This window comes from Vitis riparia, chromosome 18 (assembly GCF_004353265.1).
Source record: "Vitis riparia cultivar Riparia Gloire de Montpellier isolate 1030 chromosome 18, EGFV_Vit.rip_1.0, whole genome shotgun sequence".
Lineage (NCBI taxonomy): Eukaryota > Viridiplantae > Streptophyta > Magnoliopsida > Vitales > Vitaceae > Vitis > Vitis riparia.
In genome coordinates, this window is record NC_048448.1 from 29,090,452 (window position 1) to 29,110,382 (window position 19,931).

At 33.9% G+C, this 19,931-nt stretch overlaps 1 protein-coding gene across 2 annotated transcripts; it reads right to left on the reverse strand.

The window, feature by feature from the left end:
• Window positions 1-1,589: 1,589 nt before the first annotated feature.
• LOC117907911 (disease resistance protein RPV1-like) lies at window positions 1,590-18,831 on the reverse strand. Of its 2 annotated transcripts, none has more exons than XM_034821594.1 (6): window positions 18,251-18,831; window positions 16,469-17,558; window positions 16,027-16,335; window positions 14,627-15,937; window positions 13,922-14,544; window positions 1,590-1,912 (listed from the first exon to the last, which is right to left on the reverse strand). In XM_034821594.1, exons 1-5 carry the CDS (start codon window positions 18,727-18,729, stop codon window positions 13,972-13,974), a joined length of 3,762 nt encoding a protein of 1,253 aa, XP_034677485.1. In that variant the 5' UTR covers window positions 18,730-18,831; the 3' UTR covers window positions 1,590-1,912; window positions 13,922-13,971. The 2 variants fall into 2 exon arrangements, with proteins under 2 accessions (XP_034677485.1, XP_034677486.1); XM_034821595.1 differs by lacking the exon at window positions 1,590-1,912 and adding an exon at window positions 11,976-12,485.
• Between the last annotated feature and the right edge of the window lie 1,100 nt (window positions 18,832-19,931).

Here is a 19,931-nt window from a genome sequence, read left to right on the forward strand (position 1 = left end):
GGTGAGTTGGGAGTGGTGTAATTAAATTTCCAAGGTCATGTTTTGTTCAGAAGATTATTAAAAAAAAAAATTGGAAGAAAATCACATTTAATTTTATTGTGAAAGAAATAAAAAATAAAATATAATTAAAATTATAAAAATGTGAACATTTTAAAATCATTTTACTTTTATAAAAACAATAAAAAAATTAAAATAATATACAAAAATAATTTATTGATTTTAAACTTATTTTTTAATTTTTATTTATTCATTTTCTCTCTTTTTTAGATTTTTTTTCTGTTTTCTTTTTCTAACACTTTTCCTCGGATTTTAGAAACTAAATCTAACCTTAAAAAATAAAAATAGTATATGCATAGGATGAGATTTTACACTGACGTTTCAAGTCATCAAACCATCGTCTGCATTAAACCTAGGCTTAGGGCTGAGTTTAAGCTAAGAGTTAAATTCCAAGTATGGGCCAAGCCTAATGACTTTTCTTATTTGGGATAATTGTTGAGCATGGAGTGGGCACATCAACTATCCCATCACAAACTAAATTGTGTCCCACTAAATTATTTTATCGAGGGAAACATTTAAAAAATAAAATTTATTCATCCTAAATGAAACTATGAAGATGTTTGTAATTGTATTGTTTTTTGTTTTAAGTATTCATACTTTATCTAAAAAACTTTTCAAAAATATATAAAAATAGGAAAAACAAATCAATCTCCTATCAAAATCTTGGAATAAAAGTTTGCTCTTCAATGACAAAAAAATATCCTTATGAAAATAACTCAATATTTTTAAAATCGGATTGAACATTAAACCGAAAAAGTTACTAATTAATGTTTCACTAATCAAACTGATAGTAGAATCGAGGTCGGACCAATAATCAAATCAAGATCAAATGGGTGGTCAAATCGAGGTCAAATCCATAACGTCATAAATATATAATTTATATTTTCTTAAAATTAAAAATAATGTTAAAATATTTAAAATATATATAATTAAAAATTAAAAATATTTATAATATTATTTATTCATTTTTATATAAATGTATTAATATTTTAAATTTTATTAAACAAAATATATACAATATTTTAAATATAAAAATATATCGAAAATGGAAAAAAAAAAATCATATTTTATATATATATATTATTTTTTGACACAACCTATGTAATTTATTCCCTATTAAATTATGACACAAAAAAAAGAGTAGCAAAGTGGAGCAATAATCCTATTGTGAACCTGTCGGTTCAAGCTCCCCTGCTTTTATAATTCCTTCCCATTCACTGTGACATTAGTGGCTATTGGGCCATGAAGCTCAGTGCAGCGCTAGTGGCCTTTTTGCAAAGTAAAAGAGCGGGCATTGAATGTTGGGCTGTGAAAAAAGCTTAGCCGATTTTGCTAAAAAAAACTAAAAATGGAGGTGTTGTTGAACTGTTCGGTTCTCGAAGAACCATTCAGCTCACCCGGTTCAACTGCTAGTTTAAGCAGTTCGAGACCGGTTCATTAGATGAATGGTTCAAAACGGGGAACCGGACCGGAAAGGCCACCGGTTGGCTGTCGGACGGGCCGGTGTCCGGTTTTCAAAACACTAGAATAACTTAACATCCGACATAAACCTACAAGCTTATAAACCATCTTAGTGTACAAAACCTTTAATATAAACCCACATGCATGCCATAAGAGCACTCTACAATGCAAGTACAAAATCTGCCATCCGCAGCACTCTGAATCTTTTCGCATCTCCATCATGAAAGCTTCCAAGGTGGAGTCTGTGAAGAGAATTTTCTAAGCAATGCTTACCAGGCAACAAAATTTGCCACCCTTTCTGTGCTTTGACTCCATTGCATCTCGACCATGTCTTTTTGTTCCAAGCTGGATTTCATTAGTAAACGCCAATAAAGATCTCCATCCTCTGGTTCATCTAATAAACCCAACCTACACACAAGTTTAGTAACTGAACAAAGAGAAACACTGATCATTCATGAAAGGTATATTGTTTCGAGCACCCACAATTCATGCATCAGATATCAACTACATTTAGTGTTGTTTGGTGCTTTCTAGCTACAAGATTTAATTTCTAAGAAATGAGAAAGCCATACAGACAAGATCAAGCAAATGCATACCATGATAAGTGACTCTAAATTCTTCAAACCTTCTATTGAAATGTGACTGTAAATTAGCATACTCAAACAATTAGGACAACATAAATCATGTTCAAAAGACACTTCGTCCATTTATGCATACTATCGGTCTATTTGTGAACACAGACATAGTGCAAGGCAAGAACTCAAAGCTGTTCACAAAGGGACACAAGTCCACTAGTGCAAAATTCTAGGTGATGTAAGGGAATGCACACAACTTGCTATTGATCCATTTGTGTGGACTCTACATCACATCGTGCACATGTACATGGTTAATTTGCTACCAACTGGATTAGGTTGTCTTTGTTGGGTTTCCCTCCTCTGTGGGACTCTTAAATTTACTAAATATGGTTTTGCTATTTTGGCCAACACCTTGGTTAGCACATGACTCTTGGCATATTCAAGATTGGTTTGAAGTCTTCAAGGAAAGAAAAAAAAACTACAAGTCTTTTGTCTTTTCCTTTGGTTCATCATCTTGGTCGGCAAGAAGACTTTTGGGATACCTTTTTGGTTCAAAACAAAAATCAGCCCTGTTCTTCTCTATTTTTGGTGCTACACAATCGGCAAGTTTGTTCTTCAAGTGGGTAACGTTTCTTCACTTGATATTTGGGGTTTCTTGCGGTTTGTTCTTGGAGATTTGGTTTACTTTTGTGAGGTATTTTCCTCTTGTGATTACACCTTGGTGTGTTTGTAAGGCTTATGCCTTTTGGCCACTTTGTAAACTCTTTTGGTGATAGTGGAAGAAACTGACGTACCGGTCGTCGTGGACGTACCTCAAGTTATTTGAGGGAACCACGTAAATCTTGTGTGCTCATTTATTTTCTGTTATTCTATTTATATTGCTTCCATTGATTTACACTTGTGGGAAAGCCCATTTTTCAACATCAGTCTTTTCAATTAGAAGTCGTTATCATTAGTTATTGACTTGTAACAAACTTATGTTTAAGAATATCTTAGGTATAAATGAGTTTTCTTTATTCATCCTAAAGGGAATATACATGATCTTGGTAGATAGATCATTGTAAGAAATAATCTAAAAAAGAAAAGAAATTCTTGAGTGAATCTAACTGAATAAGTACCCTTTTGTTTGGCCATGAGGAAAGGGTGAGAGAGAGCCTTCTATTTTGTGCAAAAGAGAGAAACAAAGGTTCAATATCATTGACTAGTAAAGCATTTGTGGATTCTTTTCTTGTGGATATAGGTGATCTTCATCAAACCACGAAGCATCTTGGTGTTGTCATTGTACTTTATTTTTTGTTGTATTTAAGTTCTTGGGCTTATTTAATTGATCTTGTTAAGGTAAAATCCCCTTAACAAACTGTTATGAGAGCTTGTAGATGGATTTAACAAAGGTTGATATTCAATCAGAAGAATGATTTGGCACTATGGAGAATGGAGATGATAGCATCACTAGTTAAGAGGGTCTTCAAGAAGTTCCTAGGGGTAAACTTACCAAGTTCTTTATCCTTTGAGGACAAGACCAAGATCCCTGATAAAGCACACAGTGCTGTCTTTTCCAGTCTTAGTGATAAGATGTTATGTGAAGTCTTAAAGGAGTCAACTATAGCTTTGATATGATTGAAATTGGAGCATCTGCTCGTGGCAAAATCTTTGATAAATAGGCTATACTAAAAGTAGAAAATGGCATAACAGGTTGAAGACTGAATTGACAACCTCAATAAGATCATATTAGATCTTGAAAATAGTAAAGTGCAGATTAAAGATAGAGACCAAGCAATAATCCTCTCAAATTCATTGTCTAGGTTATATAAGCACTCTGTAGACACCATTATCTATGGAAGAGGGTATTTATTTATGCAAGAAGTATAGGATGCCCTAAATTCTAACGAGTTGAAGAAGAAATGTTATAAGAATAAAGAAGATGACTCAGGGGTGAGGGCCACACAATGAGATGGTGATCTTGTAAGAAACTTTTTTAGGATATATATAGACCAAGGTCAAGTTTGAAATATAAGTACATAATGTTTTCTCTATCATAAAGAATGCCATGTAAAGAAAGATTACCAAAAAGATAACTTCAAGGACCCTGAAGATATTGGCACTACATCAAAGGGGTATGAAAGCACTAAGGTATTATCCATTTCAAAATCTATTGAAAATAATTAAATGAATTATTGATTTTGGTTACACTTCTCACATGTTTCCAAATCAATCTTGATTTTCTTCTATTAAATGATTGATGGGACTAAGTGTTGCTGGGAAACAATAAGGCATGTCATGTGATTGGAGTAGGAGTTACAAAAATCAAGATAGCAGATTGGGTTGAAAGCATATTGTAGGTGTGAGGCATATACTTGAATTGAAGAGTAATCTAATTTCACTGAGAACGTTGGAAAAAAGTGTAAAGGAGAAGATGGGGACTTGAAGGTAATTAAAGGATCACTAGTAGTGATGTATGTTGAGATATTAGGAATGCTTTCCTTATATCATTATTTCCTTATATCATTTAGTGTTGAGATATTAGGAATATTTAGATATTAGGAAAGTTGAGATATTATGAATATTGATATATTAGGAATATTGAGATACTAGGAATATTGAGATATTAGCAATATTGAGATATTAGGAAAGTTGAGATATTAGGATATTAGTTGTTATTTCCTTATATCATTCTTTCCTTGTATCATTTTTCCCATTCTTAGAATGGTGATTACCCTCTATATATACTCTGTACATGAACAATGAAAGTATGAATGAAAAACTATCATTCATCAATTTGAACATGGTATCAGAGCTAGGGAACTGAAATCCTGGATATTTTGTCGTAAGACCAACAATTGCCCCTCCTTTGCGAGAGAAAAAAAAAAAAAATGAGTGAAAAAAGTACTATTGTTTTTCAATCTGAAGGTATTTTCAATCCAGGAATTATTTTGACTGAATCAAACTATGACGTTTGGTCACAACTCGTGGAGATGCATATTGCCGAACGAGAAAAACTTTCCTACATCCGAGGTAAGACAAATCTACCAAAAGAGACAGAAGATGGATATGAAAAATGGTATGCAGAGAATCAAAAGGTGAAGAGATGGTTGTTAATGTCCATGAGTCCAGAAATTATGAAGCGTTACTTACGCTTACCCACCGCTCAAGAAATTTGGAGTGCATTATCAAAGGCCTTCTATGATGGAAGTGATGAATTACAAGTTTTCACTTTGAATCAAAAAGCCTTCACTGCCAAACAAAACGGCAGGTCTCTTTCTGAATATTATGGAGAGTTAACTGAACTTTTTTGCGAATTGGATCATCGAGATAAGGTAATCATGAAAGACCCTGAAGACATTGCAGCATACCGGAAATCCATTGAACGACAACGGGTGCACATCTTTCTTGCTGGATTGGGTGGTGACTTTGAGCAAGTTCGAGGAGAGATTCTACGCAAAGATTCTCTTCCCGATTTGGAAGAATGCTATGCACTGATTCGACGAGAGGCAGTACGTCATGCTAGTATGAAAGCAGAATCTGACAACCCTGACACCTCAGCTATGGTAGTCCGACAACAATTAACCCAAAATTGGCAGGACCAATCCAAGACCAACCATCCTAAGACAGACCCTAATATTGATAAGTCAACCTTCAAATGCACTCATTGCAATAAGACTGGTCATACCAAGAGTCGTTGCTTTGAAATTGTGGGATATCCAGATTAGTGGGATCACAATCATGATCAACGGAAGAAGGATTCCAAGAAAACCTCAACCACAGCTATTGCCGAAATAAAAACAGAGGCTAATGTTGATGAGAAAGCCTCTGCATTGATAGCCGCTACAGATTATGGTGGTAAGTTTTTAAATATTTCTACACCTGTTATTAATAATGCATGGATAATTGATTCTGGTGCTACAGATCATATGACTTTTGATTCTAGACAGGTCTCACCTGTTAGACCTTCCTCACAAAAATTTGTTTCCACAGCCAATGGCAACACAACCCCAGTCATTGGGGAAGGATCCTTAACTCTTACTGATACTTTGAATTTGGATTCTATTTTAGTTGTTCCATCCTTAAATTACAATCTTTTGTCAGTTTCTCAAATCACTGCAGCCTTATCTTGTATTGTCATTTTTTGGCCTGAATTTTGTGTTTTTAAGGACATCCAAACAAGACAGACGATTGGTTTTGGTATTAAGCGTGGAAAACTCTATTATTTGGACTTGCAGTCAAAGGATTCAAATAAGTTGCGACAAGCCTTGATGACAGATGGATCTGAGGGGGAGAAGAAAAAGTCTGAAATTTGGTTGTGGCATCGACGTTTGGGACATGCTTCCTTTGGTTATTTAAAAAAATTATTTCCTAGTTTGTTTGCAAAGAGTGATATTTCTGGTTTCCGTTGTGATATTTGTGAATTGGCTAAAAGCCATCGTGCTTCCTTTCCATTAATTTTGAATAAAAGTCCGTCTCCTTTTATGGTTATACATTCTGATGTTTGGGGCCCATCCAAAGTCCCAACTTTGAGTGGTTCGCGTTGGTTTGTTACTTTTATTGATGATTGTACCAGAATGACATGGTTATGCTTGATGAAGACCAAAGATGAAGTGAACTTGTTGTTTCAAAAATTTCATAAAATGATTGAAACTCAGTACAATGCAAAGGTTCGGGTTCTGCGTAGTGATAATGGTGGAGAATATCAAAGTTCTGATCTTCAAAAGTATTTGGAAGGACATGGCATCATTCATCAAACTACTTGTTCCAATACACCCTAGCAAAATGGAGTCGCTGAACGAAAAAATCGGCACTTGTTAGAGGTTGTTCGTGCTTCCTTGATAGCAGCAAAAACACCGATATCTTATTGGGGAGAAGCAATCACATCTGCCGTATACTTGATCAATCGGGTACCTTCTAGCTCAATTAACTTTCAAACACCTCTCCAAGCTCTTACTAATGCCGTAGTTGCCCCAACCGTCCCAAATCTACCTCATTGTGTTTTTGGTTGCGTGGCATTTGTGCATCTACACAAGCACTAACGCACTAAGTTAACTTCCCATGCATTGCAATGTGTGTTTGTTGGATATGCATTGCACAAAAAGGGATATCGATGTTACCATCCTCCAACTCGACAAATGTATATTACAATGGATGTGGTGTTTCATGAAGATTCGATGTATTTTTCATCTGAGTCTGAACTTCAGGGGGAGTACCATAAGGAAATTCAGACTCTTGATTATGATTATCATATCTCTGAGGAAGATGAATCTGGACAATCTGAACTAGTGAACCAGGAAGTGGGTGAGTTGGATATGAGAGGTCAACAATTTGGGTCCGAAGATGTCTTCACTGAAATACCAAACCAATCGTCGTCTGTTGAGGGTGTTCTTAATTTGGAACCCGATCCACCCGATCCATTCATGAAACGGTTACCACATCATCATAATAGAGGTATTCCTAAACCCACATATGAACCTGATTTGTCTACCAAAGTCAAATATCCCATGAGCAACTATGTGTCTAACCATCGTTTGTTTGAATCAAATAAGTCATTTGTAAATCAATTATCTACTGCAATTATTCCTAACAGTGTGCAGGAAGCCTTAGTTGATCCAAGGTGGAAAGCAAGATTGGTTAGCCGATATCCTTACCAAAGCTGTCTCAAGTCAAGTGTTCTCAAAATTTTTAGACAAGTTGGGCATGTGTGACATCTATGCACCAACTTGAGGGGGAGTGTTGAGATATTAGGAATGCTTTCCTTATATCATTATTTCCTTATATCATTTAGTGTTGAGATATTAGGAATATTTAGATATTAGGAAAGTTGAGATATTATGAATATTGATATATTAGGAATATTGAGATACTAGGAATATTGAGATATTAGCAATATTGAGATATTAGGAAAGTTGAGATATTAGGATATTAGTTGTTATTTTCTTATATCATTCTTTCCTTGTATCATTTTTCCCATTCTTAGAATGGTGATTACCCTCTATATATACTCTGTACATGAACAATGAAAGTATGAATGAAAAACTATCATTCATCAATTTGAACAATGTAAGAGTTCAAAAGAATAATTTGTATATGCTACAGGTGGATGTTTTGAATTATGAGGGTACTACAACTTCAAGGAATATATATGCTAGACAAAGTAAAGTTTTTGACACATAGACTTATATATCAGTGAAAGGAGTGGTCAAAATTAAGTAAACAAAATCTTCTTTGGGAAGATAATATGAGTAAGTTGGAATTTTGGGAAGATTGCATGTATGGTGAGATTTGTAGAATTAAATTCAATATAGCAAATCAGAGGACAAAGGAAATTCTTGATTATGTTCATTTAAATCTTTAGGGCCAACAAGGATTGATTCTTTGAGTGATTAGATATTCCTTACATTGATTGATGATTATCAAAGAAGAGTATGGGTGTATATAAAATCTAAATGCAACAACCATATAGAGGGCTCTATAGAACAGGGAAGGAGAACCATGTATGCATGCTTATCATCGTATGGCTTAAAGCAGTTTCTGAGGCATTGGTACAATAGGTTTGATATATTCCAATTGAAATATAGTTTCAAAAAAAGTGGATGTGATAGTTTTTTTCCAATTGAAATATAGTTTCAAAAAAAGTGGATGTGATAGATTTTTGTACCATAAGAACCTCTTACCTAATAATGCCACTTATTTTCCACTGTTTTTGTGTACTATAAGAATGCCTTATATTGCCACTTATTTGCTAATCTATGATGACATGTCATAGCATCTAATAGACTAAAGTCATTTTTTTCAAAGTGAGTTAAAGATGAAGGATCTTGGACTAGCCAAGAGGATTCTAGGGATTGAAATTACAAGAAATAGAGTAGGGATGTTGTCCTATGTCAACAAAGGTAAATCATAAAGGTTCTTGATAGATTTGTGATGTCACGGGCAAAGCCAATGGGAACAACAATTGCGTTGTATTTTAAGTTTTTCCAAGCTTAGTCACCAGAAATTGGGGACAAGGATTATATGGTAAGGGTACCCTATGCTCATGTAGTTGGAAGTATCATGTACTCCTTGATGTGATAAACCTAATTTATGTAATGCTATGAGTGTGATCAGTAGGTATGAAAAATCTAGAAAATGGATTGCAATGTTGTGAAATAGCAACTAGGGCATCTTAAATGTATTAAGGATGTTGGATTGATGTATTAAGGAGGGTAGAATACAAGTCAATAGGTTAATGGCTATGTGGATTCTAATTATGCAAGAGACTTGGATGGTAGGAGATTACTGACAAATTATATTTTTTTATCTAGGGAGATTCATAGTTTGCTAGACAGCCTCATTATAGTGCATAGGTTCTCTTTCAATCATAGAGGTGGAATATATGGCAATAGCTAAATCTATCAAGCAATTATGTGGACATATACAAGGGTTGGTTAGTAAGCTAAGCATGAAGCAATATTAGTCCAAAAATCAAATATAACATGAGATGATAAATCACATTAAGGTAAGACTTCATTTTATCTTAGACATAAACATTGGGAGAGTATTACACATAAAGAAAATCTTAACTCTTGGGAATCCAATAGATATAATCACAAAGGCCACAATGTTTAATTAGTTCAAGTATTGCTTGGACTTAGTTTATGTAAAAGGTTGCTGACTTAGGAAATAGGAAAAGGCTAGTGTTGCAAGTTTTTTGAATTCTACAACCAATGTGGAGGATTGTTGAGGAGTGAGTTTGAAATAGCTCACTTAAACAATATGAACGAGTGAAATCACATTCAAAAGACACTTTATTCATTTGTGTACATTAGCATAGAGGAAGGTAAGAGCTCAAAGGTGTGTACAAAGTGACATGTTCCATTTTGAAAACTTTGGGTGACGTAAGGTAATGCACACTATGTGGACTAGTCTCTTTGTGTGGTCTCTTCAGTACTTTGGGCACATGCACTGGTTTTGCTACCAATATAGATCAGGTTGTTTATTCAGTTAATGTTTATAATGATTAGTTGTTCACTTCTAATAACTTTTATTCAAGATAAATGAGTACTATTTTACTTATTGTAAAGAGAATCTAGATCACCTTGATAGATAGATCATTATGAGAAAGATTCTAAACACAAGAGAAATGCTTGTGTAAATATAACTGGGAAGTGCTCCTATGCTTTTCTGATAGGAAAGTATGAAAGAGAGTCCTGAAAGAAAAAATGAAGGTCATATCTCAGTGATCAATTATCAAACCTTTGTAGATTCATTTCATATGGATATAGGTGGTTTTCACTGAACCATATAATATCTGTGTTTTAAGTGTGCTGTATTTTTTGTTGTGTTTTTGTGATTCTTAGGTTTGTTTAATAAACCTTGTTTGAGAAAAATCTCCTTAACACCATCCAATATATCAAAGGATTTCCGGACTAAATTATGATTCCAATTTGAAGTGCCTCATAACATGTAATGAAATAATTGAAAATCATCTAAAAATCTGAAAATAAGGTTTCAGAAATCACAAACAATGGGTCATAAATTCTCTAGCTTCAGATATATTATATCAAATTAAGAAGGAAGAAATCCAATTAAGATAAGATAAACATTTCAAATGCAAAGGCACAATTTAAAACATGAATCATTCTCTAAAGATATAGCTTAGAGAAGTTGTTTTATAATGGAGAAAGTAACAAAAAAAAAAATTATGTATTAGTACCATGTATAAGAAAGTAACAAAAAAACATTTATGTATTAGTACTATGTATCATAGCTGGTCTTGTGTTTACTTTTAGCTAATCTTATGCTTCAATCAATACACATGAGTTTGGACCCAAAATTTAGGTGCCTAGAGTATTGGCTAAAGGGGGAAAGATGACATATTTTCATGAATAACCTTCCTGGTGAAGGTCATAAATCTAATCATATCCCAGATGGATAATTCGAAAATTTTCTGTTAAGAGTTGTTTTAACATTTGAAATTGCATAAAGTAGTCATCGAAAAGCTAATAGGAACTACTGTAAAACGATTTATGCTATAATTCATTCTCATCTTCTAGAGTTTGTGTGCACTTTTAAAGTGCCAAAATACAAATATCAAATTAACGAAGGCATGTATAAGAAAACAATGGTTGCGAACTTGGCAACGTCAGGAAGATGGTAAAAGAGTTAAATAATTCTAAAGGTAAAGTTGTGGCTTCATGATAAATATTTTATAGTTTGGAGGATACTTGGGAAGTCTTCTGTAAATTGCAAGGAATATACAAGAAGTCTTCAATGGATTAAGCAAGAAGAACATGTGTAAAGCACAACCAATCCATCTGCCTTAATATGTCTTCAAGTTGGTAATTGATAGTGGGGACTTCAGACAAATGCAGAATGACTAAAAAGGAAATTGCTACCACTGATTCAAATTCTAATAATAACTCAAAAAGAACTACCACTAAAGGTCAAATGAAAATTGCATTAACAGGCACAAAATACTAAACAGAGCATGTTGGGAACTGATTCATTCATTTTGCCTTTTAGTATAGGCACAAACTAAAGTACTAAATGATCATAATCTATGGATGGCCTCAAATTGTATCAAAGGTTTCCTGAATAACAACCATGCTGAGACTACCTAGCACAGCCATGGTTTGAAATGGTATTAGCTATAGCCATCAAGATCATAGGGTCCTGAAAAAAAGTAATTTTTGTGGTCATCTGCTTGGGTAACAAAAAGAGGGGTTTGAGGTATGAGAATCCATCTTCATGCTAATGCTATCAAAGTATGGCATTGGCATCAGTTTTTGAGGTTTGTCCACATTCAATTGCATGTTCTGCAAATAAACAAGTGAAAAGTATTTTTGTATTTCACTCTCAAAGCCTCCTTGTAAACCCATATTTGGAGATATTATACTTCTATTATAAGATGTTCCTTCCTGCAATAATGTCCTACCAAGGTTGTTAATGGGATCAAATTAATCCTTTTTCTGTGGTTTTTTAGTAACACAAAATCTCAAGCCAACAACATTGGACAAACTTCCTAGGCTAACACCAAATCCCAAGAACACACAATCTCTAGCTTACTCCTTGAGCCAATATCAAATCCCGAGCCAACTCGATCTTGCATATATTTCTCAGGCCGACACCAAATCCCAGCCACATACAAGTTCAAGCCTTACTTTTTAAGGCATCATTTTCTTGGGAGGGGCATTGTGGCCAACCTTTAGCTGGTAGTTGACCAAATTAGAGAGGTTTCCATGTACCATATGTCTTCATGCATTCTGAACTTGTTCTAGAGGTTTCCGAGCCAAAACCATAAAAAAGACCAACAAAATTAAGATGGCCACCTCCAGTATAACATGCTGAAAACAGGGGATAACTGTGGTATCCTAACAAATCAGTGGATCAAAACGGTTTTCCTCTCCACGGCAGGGAACTCCTCAACTGCAGGAAAGAAGAAGATTACATTGCATATGTTTCCAACGGAACTGGCTATTCCACTAAAATTTAATTTCTCAGTATCTACGTATCAAAATAGAGTGATTTTTCTTTGAGAAAAGAGGTCCTTGGTTGTAGATTTTGGTGATTTAATAATTTTTTTTTTTTTTTTCATACAAAACATTTGATTTTTAGTGCAGTCCAGATGAAAGCCCTAAAAATGCAAAGATGAAACAGAAAGGTTGTTTAAAATTATCTCAGATCAGTGACATAAGAACATAATTCACTGTCAAAACTCCAAGAAAAAACCCAAGAAATTAATATTACCTGTCTCAACCCTCAAGAATAGAAAGAAAGATATGACAAGAATTGATGTATAAGAGCAGCAATGCGATCAGTTGGTAAGCCTTACTACCAACTGTCATATAATGAAAAGGCAAACCTCCATTATCTCAGTTCTGAAACTTTCAAATGCGAATCAGAATCTGAATGGGTCATGGTTAGAATCAAAATGGCTTGTGATTGAGAAGGTGCAAAGTACCGTAACTTATTAACCCAACAATGATTCTAAATTAGAGATTGAGAAGGTGTTATGTAGCTTAACTTTTACTCGTGTTTGATAAATCAATTTAATAATTTAATATAATTTAATGACTTGAGTCATTAAGTAATTTAAGCATGTTTGGTAAAATAATTTAATATTACAACTTTAAATAAAAATTAACTTTAAATATTAAGTTAAAATTGTTAACTTATTTTTAATCTCAAAACCTTTTTGTCTCATTTATTCATGTTTAGCAAAGGGATATTTAACGACTATGATCCTACATTCACAACTCATCTTTTATAGTAAATATCTTTGTAGTTAACTTATGCATCTATGATACTTTGAAAAATATGAATGTTTAACAAATAAATTTATTACTTAGAATTAGTGAAAATATAAATATTAGTTAGAATTAATGAAGATAAATATATCAATTTGATATTTTGAAAAAAATTTAAGTTAATTTTACCAAAAAAAAAAAAACCTTAATACTTAAAGTAAAAAATAAATAATAAGTTTGAAGTCAACAATTTAATAATAATTTAATTTAAAGTTAACTTAAGTCATTAATTAATGAGTACAAAGTTTTAACAAAAGCCCATTTAATTTGTGTGTTGAGATCTAATGATATTATTAAATGAAGTTTAGAGAATATAGAGACAACTGCAAAACTTAACATGCAACAAGAAATTAAAAGCAACTTTAAAATTTAAATTTTTTAAATTAGAATAACTTTTAAGCACTTCAAATATGTGCAAGATAATAAATTTTGTAAGGAATAATAATAAAAGATAAACAAGTGAAAATGTAAATTGCATATAAACTAGACATGTACATTCAGAGAATGAAATGACTTTGCCATACAGAAATGAAAGGCAAGTGACAAGTGACTCACCAATAAGCTGACATAAGCCATTCTTGGAGTTTAAGCATTTTTGGATGAGTTTAAGCATGGGATCCTTCCTCACAGATCTCTCCTCCTCTTAGCCTCTTAGGTTGTGTTTCTTCAAGACAGTAATAACCACTTCCATCACTGCTTCTCTTGGCACTAGTATACCTTGTTTGTTGGTTCACTTTCTTATCTCGGGCGTATATAAGATGGATTCCACAGTTTTTCACCACATGGGATGCCCCAGAGAGACTAAAATAAGCTGTAATCTTCCTGAATTTATTGAGGGTACTGGACTTGGGTATCATAAGTTTAGCACCAGGTTGATACACCAGCCATATGTGATCAGTCTCAACCACTCTGTCTCCGCTGTGTGTCCAAGAGATGGAGCTACTCAAATAAGGCCCTTCTTTAAATTCAAAATTACAACAAATCAGACCAGGGCCTTGAATTATTTCATCCTCCTCAAGTGAGAACACAGAGCATAGAGCAAAACCCAGGAAGTCCTTGTTATGCCAATTTGAAGGCAGATCTATTGTTACTGAGGATCCGATACTTGGATGCTGGAACCACTCTGGAATTGTACTTCCAGGAAGAACAATACTGTATTCAATTTCTGGAAGAAAGTTCTGCATCAACAGACAAATAAATAAATAAATAATTATAATGTTTTAAGATATAATACCAAATTCACACATGAGAGAGTTAAACCTGATGAAGTTTCTCCAGTATAGTTGTCACATTATCCCAAGCTAGTGCGAAGCAATTCGGCAGTTTGAAAGTTACAGGACGAAGGCAAGAGGAAGACGATAGGTACTGTGGCAACTGTGGAGATAGAACTGATAAAGACTCAAGGGATTTGCAATCCCCAGCATCTAATAATTTTATATTTGGTGGGAGCTTGGAAATTTCTTGAAGCCTTTTGCACTGATTCACAGAAAGGACCCTTAGATGAGAAAGTTTATTCACCTCCTCAGGTATGGTAACCAAATTGTTTCTGCTAAGGTTTAATTCTTCCAAGAAGCGTAAGTGGCCAATATTGTCATTGATAGATCTATCTGTTAGATTGCAGCCACTAAGATCTAAATATTTTAAGGAGTATAAACCTGACAAATAAGGCAACTGCAAACCAGTCCCATCTGAATTTTCTCTATGCAGTAACCTGAATAGAAGGGATGAAATCCAGGAGTTAGATGTTGATCCTTTACAACCCCTAAAAGATAACTCTTTAAGGTTTCTCAAATGAAAAAGTGAGAGAGGTGGTTGTGTTATAGCAGTTCCATCAGCTTGAAGTTTCATCAAGAATTGCAACCTCCCCAGGTCCTCTGGCAATTTGCTGAGTTTTGAACAGCCAGAGACAATGAGGGTTTCAAGGGATCTCAAACTGCAAATGCTATTCGGAAGACTTGTGAGGTTTTTGCATTTTCTCAGACTCAATGACTGAAGGCCTTTTAGATAAACAATTGAGGGGGGCAGCTCTTTTATAGATGTTCCATCTAAAAGAAGCTTTTGTAAACATTCCATAACCTCCATGATTTCCGGAAACCTCTCTAGACCTGAACAGCCAGAGAGCACCAGAGTTCCCAGGGATTTCAAAGAATAAATGTTGCTTGGAAGAATCCTAAGGTTTTTGCAGTTTTGCATATCCAATAAAACAAGTCTTGGGAGAAACACCACTGAAGGGGGAAGTTCTACAATAGCAGTCCCTTCCAAATTAAGCTCCAACAAATATTCCATATACCCTTGGATCTCTGGAAACTTGTCAAGTTTAGAGCAGCCGGAGAAGTTGAGAACTTCAAGTGATTCCAATCCAGTGATGGTTGGAAAATAGTGAAGCATTTTGCAGTTTTTCATATTCAAGATCCTAAGTCTCTTCAGCTTTGTAACTGATGGGTGCACCTCAGGCAAACTCGTACAACCATCAAGAATTAGCCGCTCCACATGTGGTGCAAAAGACAAGTTTGGACATTCCACAAGCTGTTGGGAGTTACCGAGATTGATGACTCTTAACTCTGGAAGACACTGTAACATAAAGTAAATCAAGATTAAAATTCCCACACATTTGCTTTGATGAACTTTAAACTTTGTTGGTAAAGGAGCAGTAATCATACCTTACGCTTTTTCCAGAGGTGTTTTAAGCTGCTATGCTTCAAACTGAGTTCAACCAATTTCTCACCATCAAAATTTGATGGCAATGACTCCAAAGTCCATCCATCCCAATGGAGATATATCAACTCATGAGAAGGAAATTCAAAATCTCGAGGAAGATGGACGGTGTTAGAAACTATAGAATTATTTTCTGCATTTTGATAGACTCGGAGCAATCTAAGTCTTGTCATCTTTCTGAAAGCATAAGAGGTAAGATGTATTTCATTTGATACGGACATGTTTAGGAATATGCCTTCAATTCGCTTTGTCCCCTAAAAACCATGAAGAAGGGATAAGTAAAGCAAAAACTCATCAAATCTAACTAAAATCATATAGATAAACCAACTTTTTAACTGCAAATTAATGCCTTAAAATCCAAATAAGATCAGGTACTTAAGCTCTTACCGTATTTGTTGTCAATACATGATAAACATCTTCAGGATCCCACAATCTGCTCCATTGGCCAGGTTCATTATGATATTGCTCCCGAACAATTTCCCAACCGGCTTTTTGCATCAAATCATGCATCAATAACTTCTTGTCAAAAATACTAATGAGAGATTTGTCATCAAGCACTTGCATTCCCCATTTTGGATAGAAATGGCAAGCATCAAGTATTCGTTGAACAAAATCCAAATCCTCTCCTTTGAAGAAGCATGCAACATCTAGAAATATCTTTCTTTCTAACATATCCAGTGTTTGAAAACCTCTCATAAGAACATTTTGGATTTGCATGTTAGGTCGTTTCTCCAGCCTTTGTAGTACACTTTTCCATTCAAATTTTTTCTTACCAAACAAGAGAGAACCTAGAACTTCAAGAGCTATTGGAAGTCCCTTACAATAATCTACTATGCATCTCGATAGGCCTATAAAACCTTTTTGAGGACTGTTCATGTGAAACGCATGCAAAGAAAAGAGTTGAATAGCTTCCTTACAATTTAATTCCTTAGCCTCATATGATGCATCCACTCCCAACTCAACCAACAAATGTTTGTCTCTAGATGTTACAATAATTCTACTACCTAGACCAAATTTACTCCAATTTTGAACTAAGGATTCCAATTGATCAGAATCATTAACATCATCAAAAACAACAAGAACCTTTTTATACATAAACCTACGCCTTATTTCATAACTCCCTTCAGAAATGCCGCTTATGGTCCGAATATCTTCCCATAGAATATCTCTAAGAAGTTGCTTTTGTAACTGAAGCAAATCCGTGTCCGTCTTTTGACTACCAATATTCAAAAGAAAGCTAGCACCATCGAATTGATGAACAATTTTGTTATACACAACTTTGGCTAGAGTTGTCTTGCCTATTCCATCAATTCCATATATCCCAATCATGCGGACATCATTTGAGTCAATACATATTAGCGAGGCCATTTCCTTTAGACGGCGTTCCATTCCAATCAGCTTATCACCAACATGTAAGTGTTTAGGATTCCTTCTTAAAATGTCTCGAACAATTCTCTGAATAGCCTGTGATTCATACCTGCCAATCATAAAGCAATATAACAACCTATAATGAGTTAGAAACTGTAATAAACAAAGCATAGAACTGATGATGATGTTTAGTTGTCTTCACAACCAAACTATAGCAAGCATAAATATAGGATTCCTTGAAGTGCATGATAAATAAAAATTAATTAACTTATACCTTTACATTTATTTTCATTATGTTGTGCACCCATTATTAAATGTAAAAGACCGGATGAGTTTGTCTGTGCTCCATGTTTAGTGACTCCAAATCATTGAAGTTGATTACTAGTAGCAAATATCAGTTTTGTTTCAACACACACATGTATCCATGCGCCAAATCCCAATGACTATTACTATCATGGAAAAAACTCATGAATAACTAGAATGCTTAGAAAAAATTTATATCCAACAAAATTTCCTTGATCATATGTTTGATTTTGCCAACTTTTTTTCGATCAATGATGAGGAGCTTCAAAGTAGTTAAATTTTAAAAATTAATAATTTCTACTATATTAATTATTTTCCATTTTAGGTGTTCATTTTTCTTGAAAGTTTCCATTTGAATATCGCATTGTTTCCTTGAAGAAAGGATTATTCCAGTGCATGAATACTAAATGAAATTCTAATATATAGACGAGCATGGAGAATTCAATTCATATAGTTGTAAATGAATGAAAGCAGCTGAAAGCAAAGATTCATACATACCCATCCTGCACATGGTATCCAGACAAATTGGCTGCTTCCCTTAACGCCGCCTTCCATCCCATCACCTTATCCTCCGGGACCTTCTGGTATTTATCAAATGCTTCTCCAAAACTCCGCGTCTGATTTCGCACATCAGATGGATCCACATGGTAGAAAACTGGCACAACCATCAGTCCCTTTTGTGTCTTGCACTCCATGATCTTGGCCAGCTCATCCAAGCACCATTTTGAGTGAGCATAGGTTTTCGAAAAAACCACAATATACATCCTCGATTCTTCAATAGCCTTCAAGAGTGATGACCCGATCTCTTCTCCTCTATCAAGTCCTTCATCGTCTCTGAAGGTGCGGATACCCTTCCGACACAAAGCGGAATGAAGATGATCGGTAAAAGTGAAGCGAGTGTCTTCACCTCTAAAGCTCAAAAAGACGTCCCAACTCCATCCAAGAGAAAAGTCACTTGATCTTGTCGTTGGAGCCATACTCGGGGACGTTGTTCGTCCAAAATTGCAAGACACTAAGAAATTTTTGGGTTGTTAGTGTCAAAATTACAAGAGAGTCTGAAGATTTATTTCTCTCTACCTTTTAACATGGGAGATTCCTCTAATCTTCTTTCTTTCTTTTTTTCTTTTTTTATTTTTTTATTTTTTTATTGAATGCACAGTATTAAAAACAGGGGGCGAGACTTCCTGGAATTGCTACTTCGGTTTCCTCACCTCTTTTGCCTCTTGGACAGTCAACTTTGGGCTGCTGCTTTCCCTTTTCCCACCTTTTTTGGCCCTTTTCTTTCCGGACTCTGGTATGTTTTTTCATTTGGCACGATGACGACGGACCTTTCATCCCACGCTTTCTAATTTTTTATTTTTTAAAAAAATTCTAAAAACAATTTTTGCTTTTGAAAATAAAAACCCAGTTTTAAAATTTTAGGGCACAATTTAGTTATTGTTTTCTGAAAATAATTTTTAAAAACAAAATAAAATTGAGATGAATGCCTTCTTTACAACTCTATATTGAAAATTTTCAAAAATATGATATTTTCTATCAATTACAAGTGCTGTTCTAAATTTCCATTTAATTTTTTTAAATTTTTTCATTAGCCAAATAGGTTTAAATCAAACCACACCTAATACATAAAAATTAACATTACAAAATCAAAAAGGTCCAAATTGATCCGATTAACATTATAAAGTTATAAACTAAAATACATTTTAAATGAATTTACTGTTTTTCTCTTCATATATAATCATATTTTTTCAGATTTTTTTATTGTAAATAGTGAACGAAACTAATTACAAGTAAAAATTCGTGGATTTAAATAGGTATAAAATGACTTTATTATGTCTTTTTTACACATAATTATATTTTTATAAATTTTCTCATTAAAATAAACTTCAAATCAAGAGAAGTTTTATGTGTTATATTCATTAATAAGTCTAATAATTTTTAAAAATAAATCTAATTATCAATAAAAATAATAGACCAAAAGTGGTATAATATCATGAATTTATTGTTTTTCTTATACATACAATTGTATTTTCTAAATTTTTTAGTTAAATAAATAAATTATAAATTAAGTAAGATATAATTAATATTTAAATTCTTTAATCTTTAAATTTTTAAGAATAAATTGGAATTCAAAAAACTAACCTAATTTATTGTAAACCAAATCAAAACCAATGCAAAA

Coding starts and splice junctions, on each gene's coding strand:
- LOC117907911 (XM_034821594.1), bottom strand. CDS start 18,729: ATGGCTCCAACGACAAGATCAAGTGACTTTTCTCTTGGATGGAGTTGG. Junction 15,938..16,026: donor ACCTCTGGAAAAAGCGTAAG/GTATGATTACTG, acceptor TTTATGTTACAG/TGTCTTCCAGAGTTAAGAGT. Junction 14,545..14,626: donor TACTGGAGAAACTTCATCAG/GTTTAACTCTCT, acceptor CTGTTGATGCAG/AACTTTCTTCCAGAAATTGA.